Source organism: Setaria italica, chromosome V (genome assembly GCF_000263155.2).
Source record: "Setaria italica strain Yugu1 chromosome V, Setaria_italica_v2.0, whole genome shotgun sequence".
NCBI lineage: Eukaryota > Viridiplantae > Streptophyta > Magnoliopsida > Poales > Poaceae > Setaria > Setaria italica.
The window spans coordinates 4,317,810-4,333,516 of NC_028454.1; the positions used below are offsets into that span (position 1 = coordinate 4,317,810).

At 45.9% G+C, this 15,707-nt stretch overlaps 2 protein-coding genes across 2 annotated transcripts; one reads left to right on the forward strand and one right to left on the reverse strand.

Annotated features, from left to right (window-relative positions):
* Positions 1-1,984: 1,984 nt before the first annotated feature.
* LOC101761497 (protein DETOXIFICATION 27) lies at positions 1,985-5,854 on the reverse strand. The gene is made up of 8 exons (XM_004967676.3): positions 5,510-5,854; positions 4,877-5,418; positions 4,008-4,094; positions 3,417-3,473; positions 2,903-3,141; positions 2,690-2,808; positions 2,433-2,519; positions 1,985-2,274 (listed from the first exon to the last, which is right to left on the reverse strand). The coding sequence occupies exons 1-8, from the start codon at positions 5,813-5,815 to the stop codon at positions 2,227-2,229; spliced, it is 1,485 nt and encodes a 494-aa protein (XP_004967733.2). The 5' UTR covers positions 5,816-5,854; the 3' UTR covers positions 1,985-2,226.
* Positions 5,855-9,465: 3,611 nt separating this feature from the next.
* Positions 9,466-10,335, forward strand: LOC101766813 (protein MIZU-KUSSEI 1). Its single transcript, XM_004971502.1, has 2 exons — positions 9,466-9,963; positions 10,024-10,335. Exons 1-2 carry the CDS (start codon positions 9,466-9,468, stop codon positions 10,333-10,335), a joined length of 810 nt encoding a protein of 269 aa, XP_004971559.1.
* The last annotated feature ends 5,372 nt before the right edge of the window (positions 10,336-15,707 follow it).

Here is a 15,707-nt window from a genome sequence, read left to right on the forward strand (position 1 = left end):
TGGTAGCATTATATAATATGGAGTAAGGTTAGGATTCCTTTTACAAAGAGAAGATATGTGTCTCCTTACTTGTCACTTAAAATATCAATAATGTATTTCGGTTCACATACGATTGACTATTACTATTTCTAATAAAATACTACCAAAATTAATAAGATACTATTTACTATGAAATTGAAGTTCTATTTGAGATGTTGAATCTATCAACCACATCTTTATGTATTAGTAACAATAAGTTGTAATCCTTCATGTGTTAATTTTTAACCAAACCGTGCCACTCAGTTTGCCAAAACATGAAAGCTTAAGAAACACACCCCATAAGAAACCATCTACAAATCTGTCACCAGTGAGCTTGATTTTGAGCCTCACAGTCAGACTACCATCCTCCTCGGTCAAACGGCGAGCTTCTAATTCGAACTTAGTGCCTCTGACTAAATTAGCTTTGCTCACAATTAGACCATGACTAGTGTCGGCCAGTCTTGCCAAAACTGCAAATGCCTCTGACTAAACCACAAATCCCTCACGGTTGGACCACTACATTTCACGGTCAAGCTGCAAGCCTTGAGCACAACCAAATTGATTCTAAGTCACATCACCTCACTGGCCTGGTTACTGCTAACATTGTCGATCGAACCAACTACACTCGATAGTAACTATTTCTTTTGTTGACCAACACTTCTGCACCTGAAAATCATCTATTACTCCTATAATGACTTCTGTATTCCCTAATTATTCATTCTATCGCATTACAAGTATCATGATCATTCACGGCCTAGGTCATGTTGATGGCATGTGATCTTGTGTGCCGTATATCTACAGTGAAAGCGTCATGCTTGGTGCGGGAAGGATCTTCCACCTCCACATGGCTCGATGATGCCCTTCATCAACCTCCTTGTCAGTAAGCATCATGCAGAGCGTTTGTGGTCTTGGGTGTAGGTTGCCGATTCCTCTCTCCCCTACTTGTCGTTACTGCCTCGCCTTCATCCTCTCTCCTTGCATTGGTTGCCTTGATCATTAATTTTCGCCAGCCTCTCCGCCTCTGTGGTTTCCTTCCCCTGGAGGGCACCGAAGATGGAATGTTGTGGCAACTTGTGAAGCCAGTCTGTTGGATTGATGCGGCTGACCATGGCTAACCATTGATGTTGTGTTCACCCCGCACCCCCGCCTCCAACTTTCATTGGTTTGACATTGATGATTGGTTTCTGTTCATGGATTGGATGTATTTGAAAACTAGGTTGCTTAGAGGTGGTACCTCTCGCTGATATGTAGCATGCCTAGCCATGGGTTTGGTGTAACCCAAGTGGCCTTCTCGGCTCTATGTTGTATGGATGGTTAATCTTCTGTTGTGAAAATAAAAATGCTCATGTGGGTTACCTTAACCACCGTTGACTCTTTTATAAGAACACATTGAGTTAAGACATTGTTTCATGATTTACCGATGATCTCTTATATTTGTTGACAAACTTTAAATGATGGTCACTTATATCCCAAGGCAGAGGGAGTAATTGATAACTGCAGTTTTCATAGTGTCAGACGGGACGAAGAGGAGAGAACAAGGAAGTTGAATTTTTTTTTTCTTATGAGGTAAAGAGGTCATATCATTAGCAGAGGTCCATAAATTTATTTGTGTGACAATTTTTGCTAGAAAATCCTTTGTGCACATGAGTTGACTTTTCTTTTCCCTTTCAAGGAGTGACACAAGCTGAGAAACTTGTACATTTTTCCAATATACAAAGTGGCAGACATCGATGAAGAAAAAAAAATGAAAACTCCATCACCGTACTTGTGAGCTGTGACATCCTATTCAAACCGTTTCTGTAGTAGTACCAGTCAATGGATTAGTGGCACAGCATTAATCTATATATAGGTGCACATCAGCCGTGCCGGTGGAGATCGATCTCCGATCCTGTAACTGGCACGATGCGGAACCATGGAAGCAGCGAATCGATCAGTAGTAGCTCTTTACCACGTGAGAGAATAAATATACTGCAAATAATTGTGGACAATTTGTATTGAGCCTCGTGTGATGTTTATACAAAGCTTTTACGATGGCTTGAATCTCAAGCAATCATAAAAATATAAATGGAAGTTAATACTGTGATACCATAACAACAAGATTCTTTCCATATGTGCAATCTAGCAGAATTAAGTTGAAACTTGCTGTAATAACCAACACTGAGAAGGAAGAAAAAGAGGGACTTGTAAAAACATATGCCAGATTCTAAATCACTGCACTTGCGATAACCTTGACATGCGCGTGCTCGCGATCATGGCCTGCCAATGAAACCACAAACCCCAATGAGCACGAACATTCGGACAACAAGCAGAAGAAAACATCTGATTATTTACTTGTTACATGCACTCATTTGCCTGAAATGCAAAAAATAATGCTCGCATGATGACTGAAAATGCTGTCTGTCCGCATTGCTCACCTCCTTTTCCCAGTCGCAGCGAGCGGTTATGATGGCCAGGATGAGTGTCTGGATCGCGGTTCCGCCGATCATGCCTCCCCAGATTCCCTGCAGAGAGGTTTCACACAGAGAAGTTATGCTATGCATGGGTTGAGGCCGGCTATGGAGCTGGCATGGCACCCATCAAGGTTTTTTGCAGCAGTAGTTCTCTGCACAGTTCAGAGTTTCAGACTTCAGAGAGCAGAGATATGAATTATTGTTCAATTCAGCCCCCGTACCACCACGCCAAGGTTGAAGTGCCATTTGAGAAGGATGCCCATGGGTAGGCCCACGAAGTAGTAGCAGCCGATGTTGACGTAGGCCACCTTGGATTGCCACCCGGACCCAACGGCCACTCCTGAGTTTCTCAATATATAATGCCATGGTTCTAATCAGTTCCAGCACATGACGACACATGACAGGGCTGCCCAAAGGTCATTCACAGGACTCACCAGACAGCACGGGCTGCACGCTGTTGAGGAGGATGGTGAAAGCCAGGAGGACGTAGAGCTTGTCGACGGCACCCAGCACGGCGGCGCTGGTGGTGAAGAGGAGCGCGATCTCGCCGTGGAGGCGCATGACCAGCGCGCAGAAGAAGATCCCGATCGACAGGGAGGTCGTCGACGACACGATCGCTGCAAACCTCGCGCCTTCACCGCTGCCGGCGCCGAGCTCGTTGGCCACACGCACTCTGTAAGACACAACACCAAGATTAGTCAGTAGATCTCAGAGACACAACTACTGTGCATGACTGCAAAGCTGGAAAGTTTTTTTACTCTACATGAGTGCATCTCAAAGACTATCAGCAAGCAGGAGCCCAGTTTTTTCTAATCTTTTTCTATTTGTATATTGTAGTTGACCATACAAGCTGAATCGCTGCAGGCAATAGCAGATCATAATCTTTTTTTTTTGCGAGTAGCAGATCATAATCTATGTATAACTGAAAATGTACAAGGTTCCGATTACCCAGTTCCCGTGAAGAAAGCCAATGGAATCATCAGCTCGCATCCGTTAATCAACAGGCTGCATATATAGAATATAAAATTAGTACATTGGGTATCAAAATAATGTAGCCAAATGTGATCCTTGTTTCCTCTAAAAAACAATATATCAGGAGTAGTTTTTAATTTATATCTGAGTGTAATATTAGAAAGCCAAATCAGTAAGATCTTAATACACTTATTATTAGAGACTCTTCTTTATGACCTCCATGTTAATCCTTATGAAATGAGCTAGGAAAACAAAAGAGAAATATTAGAAATTTCCCAAAATAAAAATAAATTAAAACATCTCCCAACCATTCTGTACTCATTTTATTATTATAGCCCTTGAATCTACAAACCTTCTATTGAAATTACCTCCTATTTAATCCTTTGAAATTATCCACTTATTCTATTATGAAAAATAGCCCAGACAAACCTCCTAAATATAAACTGAAATTACCTACGTATGTAACAATAATAATAATATAAAGTAATCTAGAGAAAAACATAATCTAGAGACCAGTCCAAATGAAACCTTATATATTTTTTAGTGGACATATAGTCACATGCTTACCAGATGGTGAGTGCATCCACTGCAATAGCCGCGTCCTTGAGGTTTCCGGTCAGCACTATAAGTATTCTGTAGTACCAATGCTCCAAGCTGCACGCACGCATAAAGAAGTTTGGCGCGTCATTTGAACAATCGATTTCATCGCACGCTTGCTTGTACGAGATAAATCTATTCTTCGTATGCAGAAATAATGTAAAAATATTAAAACTTGATGCAAGAAAAATGAAGCTTTATACAACATCTTTTAAAAAATAATATATAACAATGAGTATGTTTCAGTGAGGTGTGATTTTTGTGTTATATATCCATCGATCCCCGTTCCCAGCTGTTGGATTTTGAACCAATGACTCAAATCCGTTGCCCCTCCCTCCTTATTCCTTTATTTTCTTTTTCCACCATCCGTTGTCTCCACATCTAACTCTTCGACACCACACTTGATACCTGAGCTCCCCCGCTACTCCCGCCTCCACCGACCCTAACCCACTAGGGCTATATGCCCCTACCTCATCCATAGCCGGGGATTCCCCATTGCCCGTCTCCGACAGTGGCCTCACTATCTCCTCTCCCCCACCATCTCTCCTCACTCCACCGCGCTAGCCGACGAGCCCCCTAGTGTTCCCCAAGCCACAGGTAATTCACAACCCAAAATTCCCTAACCCCAAATTCTCATCCACATCATTCAATTTCTAGTAGACTACCTGCGAATTGATGCATAAGCAATATCTCAATAAGATGGGTATAAAACTCTAGAACTCTATATTAATAATCTCACAAGTACGACCATGCAAGGTCAATTTTACTATCAAAAGGTAGCACATTGCAATTGCAGTAATAAAACATAAGGTGTCCAAAATAAACGGATGCACACCTACCACAACATCACACCGGAGGCAGAGGATAGCTTGAGAAACTCCCATAAGCCGGAGAACGCCTCGACGGAGAAGCCGTGCCACGTCTCCGGGCAGCCTCCGCACGAAACGTACGCGAAGAGCATCAGCGCCGTCGCCCACCACGACATGCTGAGCGCGAGCGCGATGCCGGCGAGCCCGAACCGAAACCAAGAGAAGAAGAGCCAGGTGACGGAGACGTGGAAGCAGAGCGCGGCGGCGGAGGTGATGGCGACGACGGAGTTTTTCAGCTGGCACTGCAGGAACTTCTGCAGCGGGAAGAGGAAGGCCATGGAGAAGTGCAGCGGTATGAACCAGAGGGAGACCTGCCCCGCCATGGCCGACACCTCCGGCGGCTGCCCCGTGAGCCGCAGCAGGTCCCCCGCGAACAGGTACATGGGCAGCAGCAGCACGGCGCACACGGACAGCACGATCCATGACCGCTGCATGTACACCCCCATCATGTGGTACTTCCTCGCGCCGAACGCCTGCCCGCACAGCGTCTCCAGCGCGCTCGCCATGCCGAGCTGGATGTGCATATGCCATGTCGCGCGTCAACAGCGACGACGAGCGGCGCGCCGCCGGTGCGGTGCCAAAACTGAAGGAGCGTAACCGTACCATGATGCCGTAGTTGAAGCCGACCAGGACGGTGCAGGCGAAGGAGACGGACGCGAGCTCGAGGTCGCCGAGGTGGCCGGCGAAGGCCTGCATGATCACGTTCATGCTGTAGTTGGTGATGCGGGTGAAGATGGCCGGCCCGACGATCACCCATAGCTGCTTCGACTCCTCGTACACCCTTCTCCCGAGGCTGCCGCCAGGCGCCGGCGCCGACGACGCCGACGCCGCCTGCCGTTTTTCCTTCTTCCCTGCCTGGCCGTGCAGCAGCGACGCCCTACAATCCTCCACTTCTCCTCCGTGATCCATTGCTTTCTAGTTGCCAGATCATCCGAGGCGTCCCTCTATTTATGGTGTGTACGCATAGTACGATTGGTGGGGAAATGGTGCGCTGCACATCGCGCGTATGTAGCTGTTTTTTAACAGTTGGTCTACTCTCGCAGTGCACATGGTGTGTGTGGACGCATCTATAAAATCCTGCGGAACATAACACGTGCATTGTAAACAAACTTGCCGGTCTGATAATTGCGTGTTGCGCGCAAGGTGCGTGCGTGCATAACAATTCTTGTCCGTATCTCGAAAGCAACTCGAAAGAGTCCGTATCTCCGAGCCTCCAAGCCTAGGGGTGCTAGTAGAAAAGAATAAATCCGAAAACATAAAAATTTGACCATCGTTTTGGTAACCTTAATCATCACTAACAATAATAGTCACTTTCCTCTAAAAACCAATAATAGCCGTTATAATCAATTTGCTTATAAGTAACCTTATAAAACTACATATAAATTATGCATCGCTACCATTATAAAATAACCCTATAAATTTAAATCTACATTGCCCAGATGTGCCATTATGAAGGATGCATGCATGAGGGATAAACATATATTCCCATATATAGTAGCAATCATGAAAAAACATTTTATTAACGAATCACATATTAGTTACACTAATAATGATGCATCTTATTGCAAATAATAATTATAACATATCTGGATTATCATATAATTGGGAGCACTCTATTTTTATAGAAATGAATACACTACTACACTAGTAATCTCGTTCATAAAGGAAATTCAACAAGTCGGGTGGCTAAAACGCCTATTTATGCCATTTTCATAAATAAAAATAGAATCTATGACCTAGACTCCATATTTAAAAATGCAAAAGGAGATTTGAGCAAAGAGGTACTATGAGCACTACAATTTAAGTTTAAATGCATATATAAATCTTATCAAGTGTAATTTATTGATTGTGCAAGCTAATCAACAATCCATTTTAACAAGAAAAAATGATAAGACTAAACAATGTTCGTATTGCTAATAGTAAAGAACATTGTATAGAAAAATTGGACTTAATTTCATGAACCATTGAACAAATAGACATATAAGTCCTTCTAATACCTATTTATAAAGTGAGTAAGGTTTTTTCCCTAACTTTTAGTTTGATCCAACTTTTTATCATTGACATGTGGGTCCAACTTCAATTTCTGGCATGGAAAGGTGGGCTCTTGGTCCAGCGACTCATCTAGCCTTTTTCCTGCCCACGCGCTTCCCCTCATGCTTTTCTACTCCGAGCAGGAGTCCTCCATGTTGACCCCCGATTCGTTTCCTCCTCAAATACGGCGCAACCCTCCTTTGAAACAGGATTGAATCAAGCCCCAAAGCAAGGAGATGGAGGAACAGATTGGATGAGACAAGAAGAGATTTGGGCGGCAGGTTTTCAGCAACAAGTGGTGGTCCCGAGACGAGGATGCCACATAATGGCAAGAAGCCTCCAAAAAGAGGTGGCTGCATCACATCTTTAGATGTTGTGGACACCGGCATGGCCAACGAGACCCGCCACCTTGCCGGCACCACTACTCCCTCTTCACTACAACTAGAGAAAGCAATGGAATCTTCATTGCTAGACATCTCACTCCGCATTGATGTGCTTGCCATGGGTCCTACCTACAACAAACCATGCTTCTCACCTGTTTGCCATGCACACCAGCTCTTCGACTAAATAAAAAAACAAAAAAACACATCATAGAAAAATTGAACACACTCAACAAAAAAAGCTGAAAATCGAGAAAATTGATTGAAACGTCGGTTTATTGTTTCTCCTAGATCCCATAAAATTCAAAAAATGAGGATAAATGTATAGTCAAAGGTGAAAATAAGATCAATTACATATACAAGTGACGTATACTGTTTACAATAGCTAAAGAAATAAAGAGTATATGTATATGGTCTTCATCTGTAGCATCGCACATGCATACTTGCTAGTAAATAATAAAGACAGTGAAAAAAAATAAAAGTTCGGTGGTTCTTAAACAAAAAAAGAAATTAATAAAATGAACTCTAAACCAAGAAAATTGTCTAATAATCTATATTCTAGTTGTATCTGTTGTATTTCATGACATATAACTATCTTAATTAAATTGAATGGTAAAAAAACATCCTAAAAGTTCTCACAAAATACAAAATATAGTATCTTTGATTTTTTAATCGTAATAATCAATGATAACAGCATTAAATGGATCTAACTGTTTTTAAGTTAACCATATTTTACAATTATGAAAATTTACCAAAAGTTGCTGCAATACTTGCTTCTAAATATTGCATCTATCATTTAGAAACAAAATAATTCAAATAATTCAAAGATATGCTTATAAATGAATAGTATTTGTCATTATAACAAAACAAAACTTAATGACACTTCGATGCACTGATAGTGGCTAGCAATCTATGAGTTAATTTTGTTATAATGACAGATACCACTAGTTGGAATTACCTTAGATACTCTGGTGATGTTTGGATGCAAAACTATAGAAGAACTAAATATTATGCCATGGATTGCTATACATATCGATCATTCTCTTGTGCCAGGTCTAGCTTCTTAAGTTTTTATATTTGTATTTGTCTACAGTTGTAGTAGTGAGCTATGTTTATCTTTTCCTTTTATACCATATTTAGAAGTCATTTGATCTTTTAAACTCATATAGGGTGCAACGAACTTATATATTTTAATTATATTGTATTTTTTCCCTTCGCTTTGTAGCATTGGTAGGTAATTTATCAACATGTATAGCGACAATTTGCTTTATTGATCGCTGATTCACGTGGTAATTTTTAGGCCTTAAGAGCAAACATGGAGCCTCATTTTATTGGCCAAAGTACTGATAAATTGCTAGCCACTACAATAACTTCAGTCTAGCTACACAACTATGCGAGCAAATTCATCGATTAGTGGAACTAAAATTAGATAGTCCACATCAATCCCCAATCGTATTCGTCTCCTAAGAGCAACTCCAAGAGAATACTAAAAAATTCTTCCCCAAAACTATGTATTGGGGGTTCTTCCAAAAAATATTTCCTCTAAAAATATATCAGTCCACAGCAGATCGCTAATAAATAGCCCCCAATATTTCAAACACAGGCCACGTCATCGTATTGGGCCCATCGGAAGGGACGCGTGGGCGTGCGGGAATCAGGATTGGGGGAGGAACGCCAACGCTAAAATATACACGGTGGCAGGCTGTTTTTTAGCGTTGCTAAAAAATTGGGGAAGGTTTAGGTGGATTGTTGGAGTTCATTTTTTCTCTCTTTTTTCCTAAAAAAGGTATTGGGGGTAAGATTAGCAGTCTCTTGGAGTTGCTCTAAACTTAGCCTTGGCATTCAAGACATTTTTATCAACTTAGGTGGGTCTAGCAAAATAGAACTATTTTTTCTGTTTACCCCTGAAACTGAAAGCAAAACCAAAACTTGTTACCTAGTAGAGCTACAACAGGCAGGCTGTGCCAGCTCTCCTTGTTTTATGCAGAACCATCAATTGGCGCCCAACTCTGGTGTGGTTTCCTAACCAAGGCGCGCCCTCCCCAACCGCACGCCCATTTTCCTCACGCATGCCACCGCCGGCGCCGCGGCATTCCCCTCCCCTGACGCGCCGGACCGCCGCGCTGCCCCGGCAGCGCCGACCGCCCCATGACACAGCCTGCCCGGCGACCCACGGCCACCACGGAGAGCGTCGAGATCGCCTTCTTCGGCGCCTCCTCCATCCCCGACCCGCAGTCCTCGCCGGCCACCCCGCTCCCGGACATCCCGTTCCTGCACGCGTCGACGCCGCCCCCGCCTCCTCCGCCGGCGCCGGTGCCGCAGAGGCAGAAGCACGGCAAGCACCGGTCGCGCCCGGGCCGCCTCATCCGGTCGGTGCGCGCCGCGTTCCGGTCGCTCCCGACCATCCAGGCCCCGTCCTGCCGCGGCATGCCGTCGCTGCACCACCTCCCGGGCCTCTACGGCCCCGGCGGCGCCGTCAGGAGCCACTTCCACGGCGCCACGCATGCCACAGGGACGCTGTACGGCTACCGCAGGGCGCGCATCACCGTCGCGTTCCACGAGAGCCCCGGCAGCCCGCCGTGCCTGCTGCTGGACATCGCCGTGCCCACGGCCAAGTTCATCCAGGACGTGAGCGCGGCGGGGATGGTGCGCGTCACCCTCGAGTGCGACAAGCAGCAGCACCACCACCAGCACCACGCGGCCGAGGCGGCGCCGCCGCGGCGGCTGCTGGACGAGCCGGTCTGGGCGGCGGAGGTGAACGGCGAGAGCGTCGGGTACGCGTCGCGGCGGGAGATGGCAGAGCGGGACGAGCGCGTGATGCAGATGCTCCACGCCACGTCCATGGGCGCCGGCGTGCTGCCGGCCGACATGTCCCACCCGTCCGACGGCGAGCTCACGTACATGCGCGCGCACTTCGACCGCGTGGTGGGGTCCAAGGACGCCGAGACGTACTACATGCACAACCCCGAGGGTGGCGCCGCCGGGCCGGAGCTCACCATCTTCTTCATTAGGACTTAGCCTCAAAGCAAACGAGCAGGTTGATTTTTGTTATTTGATACGAATGTTCTTTCATGCCAATATGTGGTTGTGTATATTACTACATACCTATGTATTAGCCTAGGTTTTACTTATAGAGGAAAACGAAAAGGGTTAGTAATCACAATAGATTTTTGTTGTGTTCAACTTGCATTTGCATTGCCATTTGGATACTGTTCAAACAGGCAGGGCAATATACGAAAGGAAATACGGCACTAGCATGCTAGTGTACGGACGTTCGATGGGAATTTTCTTGTCGGACGCTCCATTGCAACATCAAAATAAAATAACTGCAACATCGAAAACTTATAGTTGCAACATTGAAAAAATATATGAAAAAATCATTACGTTGTTTGACTCTGGGATAGAAAATTCACACCGCAAGAAAACACTATGTTTCATATAACATTCAACGTGAAACATGCGGAAACAATAATTACAACATCGATGATTAACTATTGAAACATATTTCGAGCTGTCCAATTTTTTTAAATTCCGGACATCAGAGTCTTAGCATTACCGATGGAAATACTCGCAAAAAACATATGTGTGAAAGGAAAACACAACTGAATAAACCGTGCAATTTGTGTGGATGAATTTGAATACACAGATGTATATTACTTATTCAACTCCAATGTCCATGGTAAAACGTGTATGTAGTTGGGCCCGAGCCCGATTCGATCACGAGCACATCCCGGGCCTTACCATATATCCGGCTCTCGACAGCCCACCTCCTCCTCTTCAACTCGATCTCTCGCCTCTCCTTTCTTTTCTCGACCTCTTCCGGTATTCCTCTTCCAGGCTCCATCCCATGAGATACGCAAGCCCTAGGAAAGCCGGCCGCTGGCTGGCGCGGTGGCGCCGGCGACCAGAAGGCAGGCACGACGCCGCGAGAGCCTGCGTCCTAAGGCCGGCGTACAGACGCAGCAGCAGGTGGACAGCAGGGGAAACAGGCAGATCCGAAGATCCAATCAAACGTACGCTGATCGACAAGCAGAAATCCTTGCATCCCGATTCCTGATTTCCACCGAAATTGGTACGTTCCAAAACCCATGATCCTACGTACGTTTCCGTATTTATAATTTCTCTTCGAATATTTTTTTAGCTTCTTTTATTAGCGAGGAAATTTTTTTCTAAGGAAAGGAGGGGAAAGAATCCCTACTAATTATATATATTACGACAAATTACAGAAAACAAAGTATAAGAAAAGCACGAGGCTTAAGAAACAAAGAAAGAAACAAAAAAAGATTAAAAAGATTACACAAGCTGCTCTATCCATGCGGCTTTCCAAGTTTCTTTTACTCGAAGTATAACTTGAGTAAAAATGAATCTGAAGTTTTGCAGACTGGTTGTTATGGAAGGAGGAATGCCCTTAAAAATCCATTTGTTTCTAGCTAACCAAATACACCAATTCATAATGATTATGATCTCCATAAAGAAAGGTATCTGTAACTGAAGTTTGAAGCTTTCCAGGATATCGTATGGGTATGCAAGAAGGTCCCAAACATGGATCCAACAGTGTTGTGCAAAAGAACACCCAAGCAACAGGTGAAAGAGGGTCTCTTCAGTGCTTTGAGAGCACAGAACACAATCGTAAGAAGGGAGAATCATAGACTTCCTTTGCAAGATATTCCTTGTACTAAGCCTGTCTTTGAGTACCAGCCAAAAGAAGACTATGTTTATTTTGACATCTTGATTTCCAAAGCCACTTAAAAACTGGATGGGTTTGGGTATAACCTATGAGTTGTCTATAAGCTTTTGCTAAAGAGAAATAAGGTGTTCCCCAGATATAAGTCCATATATCCTTTTCTGAAGTTAGAACCAAATGTTCCATGTGGGTAGCCAACTGAAGTAACTGATCAAAAGCCTGTGCTGATTCTGGCAAATGCAGAAGCTGCTCAATGTCCTCAACTTGTTTAGCATCTTGCAGGGTTATGAAGTGTTTTTTGGTATATGAAAATAAGTGTGGATAAGATTGTGCTGGGATGTGATCATCCCAAATATCATCCCAAAAAGAACAAGTTCTGCCATGATTTATATTGACCATTGCTAGGCCTTTAAACTTGTCTAATAGTTTAACAAATCCTTCCACCAGAATGATCCTTTCTTGACATGATTTGGAATACGACCATGGGGATAAAGCTTTTTCCCATAACAAATGTACCCAAGGAACATCAAATCTATTGAAAAATTTATGCCAGAACTTAAGGAGTAAGGCTTCATTCTAACTCCTGATATTTAGCACACCTAAACCCTCTTATTTCTTAGGAACACATACCATCTCCCGAGCTGCCTTAGGGGAGCCTATTATTAATATCTAAACCTCTCCATAAACAATATTTTCTGTACTTATCAATCTGTTTATATATGGCTCTAGGGAGGAGAAAAGTGCACAAGCGAAACATTGGCAGGGCTGTGAAAACTGAGTTAGTAAGCTGCAATCTGCCTGCCTGAGATAAAAAAGAAGATGTGCAAACTAATCTTCTCTCAAACCATAGGAAGGAACTCCTCAACCTTTGGCTTTGTGATACCCAAGGGTAATCCCAAGAAAGTGAAAGGCAAACTTCCACTAGAGCAGCCAAAAAATTGAGATAAAGTATGAAGTCTGTCATCCGTAATATTAATGAGCACCATCATGGACTTGGAATAGTTTACTTTGAGGCCCGTAGATATTGCAAAATCTTGTAAGATGTTTTTGAGGGTTTGCAGTTGATCTGTACAAGCTTCCATAATAACTAGAGTGTCATCTGCATATTGAAGTATTAATTTATGATTCGAATATTTAGTGGGATCATAAATTGATTCGAATATTTAGTTTCTGTTCAATCGAGTCACACACCCACGACGCCCCTTTTCGATCGCTCTCTCCGACCGACAGGCATGGGGCCGCGCCGGCGCGGCAGCGGCTGAACAGGGGGAGGACATCGAATTCTTCACGGGCCGCTCGACCGCAGCTTGTCAAAACGCCGGCCCGACCCCGCGCGCCTTCATCAACTGGATTGATCACTCGCTCGAAGCTAGCAAAGCACAGCAACATGCATTTAATTAGTCCCACCTCGCCATTTCGTGCGCAATCCGCGGTGGATAAATCACGCCCCATTCGCGACCGTATTGCTAGGTCTGGGTGCAGGCCTGTCACTCCAGCGTCATTGGAGGGCAAAGTTGGCGAGGGAAAAGCTCGGTCGCCAGGAGCCACCAAGAGAGAGTTCTCAGTCTAGTGTGAGCCGGAGCTCGCTCCGGTTGCAGGAGCCGCTATTGCGAGTCTCAATCTTTAGGGGAGGCCGGGCCGGGCCGAATTCGGGTGCGTTCGAGCCCAGATCAGAGTGTTGCTGCATCCTGGGCGTGTCCGGCCGGATGCACGGCTCTCTGAGCCCCACTTGTGAACAGGGCAGGTTCCTGGGGGGACACTTTGGGGCGTCGCACCCCCCCCCCCCCCGGTTCGGTTTGGTGGCGGTGGCGATGGTCGCTGCAAGAACCCAATACTAAGTAACGTGTGCTTGGACTTTCCCGTTGGGAGTGAGAAGGCAAGTATCGGCTGTGGTGGTCGGGCACCCCTTGCTTTGTACTAAAAATAAAGTCACTGGGGGGTCTCTCATCCCACCGGGAGTTTGGGTTCACGTTCCTCGAACTCTCCTCACCAACTCTCTCACAACCTCTTTTTATTTTTTTAATACTGTAATCTTAATTATGAACTTTTAAAGTGCCAAGACATAAGATTATTTCTGTGGACAATCCTAAATTACATCATCTTTTAAAGTATGTTAGAACTGTTATATGAGAAATCACTAATTTTGTTTATTTTCAGAAATCGTGGTTTCCATACGATAGAAATCCCAAAGTTCGTCGTTTCCGTGCTAGTTCTCTCTCACGCAATTTTGTCATTTTCTGAAGGCTCCGAATCTCCGATATCCATCTGTTCCCTGAGAAGTGTACTCCAAATCTCCGATATCCATGGTAAACTACTAGAGTGTAGGTGGGCCCAATTCGTGTCACGAGCACATCATCCATGGGCCGGCCATGCAGGATCGCAGCAAGGCCTGCCCACAAACACGTCATATCCGACTCTCGCTCGACCGCCACACCTCATCATATCTCGAATCTCGATCTCGGCCTCGATCCGACTCTCCGGTTTTCTTGACCTCTCCCGGAGTCCCTCCCAGGCACCCAGTTCTTGATTCCGAAACCCTAGGGCAGCCGGCCGCAGGCGCGCGCGCCGGCGACCAGAAGGCAGGTGCGAGCCTGCGACCGTGCGTAAAGACGCTGCAGCAGGCCAGCAGGGGCAGCAAGCAGATCCGATCCCCACGGTAAGTCGGTAAAACTCAAAGTCGACGAGTAGAATCCTCGCATCCCAGTTCTTGATTTCCTCCGCAACCGGTAGTTTGGTACTTTCCAGAATCCATGATGCTACATCGTTTCCGCATTTGTAATTTCTCTTTAACCATTTTTTAATTCATCTTACTGGCAAGGAACAACTCAGTGCGAACAATTTATGGTTGATAAATTAAAGCTATCTCAGAGCGTACAATTTATGGTTGATAAATCCGCACGCGTTCGTCGCCCGGTCAGTCGCTCCGATCGACGGACACGGCGGCGGCGGCGGCGGCGCGCTGAGCGGAAACGCTGCATTCTTCGCGGGCCGCTCGGCTGAACTGAAGCCCGTCAGGCCGCCAGCCCGGCCCCGCGGGCGCGCGTTCGCCGGCCACGCTGATCACTCGCTCGGAGCTCGCAAAGCAAAGCAGCAGACGCTTAATTATTAATCCCACCTCACCATTTCGTGCGTAATCGGCGGTGGATAAAGCTCACCCCATTCGCGACCGTATCGCCGGGTCTGGGTGCAGGCCTGTCACTCCAGCGTAATGGGAGGGCATTGTTGGCGAGGGAGAAGCTTGGCCGCGGGAGCCACACCAGAGAAAGAGTCTCTTCCTGGCGGGGTCGGAGCCTCGGCCTCGGCCGCGGGAGTCGGAGCCTCGGCCTCGGCCGCGGGAGTCGTCAGAGAGTCTCAGTCTTAGTGGGGCCGGGCCGGATTCGGGTGCGTTCGAGCCCAAGGCCAGAGTGCACCGCCGCATCCTCTGGGATGCGCCGCGCTGCCCTGAGCCCCACGCCTTCTGGCCAGCAGACTAGCGCTGCTGGTTTAAGGGTCCGGAGGGGTAAGCCCAGAGCTCTGCGATGACATGGCGCCACTCCGGCTTGTATGTTGTGCTGCGCCTGCGGCACACCAAAGCCCACTGTACTCGAGTCGTCGGGCTGTCCCGTTTAGGGAGAGAGGTAACCCGTGGTGTATAAAAATAAGTGTATAAAATAAAAGGTACGGGGGTCCTAACCCGCGGGGGTCCTGGGTTTGCGCACTCCGAATT

What these genes read in the sequence shown, in the direction of transcription:
- LOC101766813 (XM_004971502.1), top strand. Translation starts at nt 9,466, where the DNA reads ATGACACAGCCTGCCCGGCGACCCACGGCCACCACGGAGAGCGTCGAG. An exon ending in ACGTGAGCGCGGCGGGGATG is followed by an intron (nt 9,964 to 10,023) that starts GTGCGCGTCACC and finishes CACGCGGCCGAG; the next exon opens with GCGGCGCCGCCGCGGCGGCT.
- LOC101761497 (XM_004967676.3), bottom strand. Translation starts at nt 5,815, where the DNA reads ATGGATCACGGAGGAGAAGTGGAGGATTGTAGGGCGTCGCTGCTGCAC. An exon ending in ACTTCAACCTTGGCGTGGTG is followed by an intron (nt 2,520 to 2,689) that starts GTACGGGGGCTG and finishes ACCTCTCTGCAG; the next exon opens with GGAATCTGGGGAGGCATGAT. An exon ending in GCTGCGACTGGGAAAAGGAG is followed by an intron (nt 2,275 to 2,432) that starts GTGAGCAATGCG and finishes TTTCATTGGCAG; the next exon opens with GCCATGATCGCGAGCACGCG.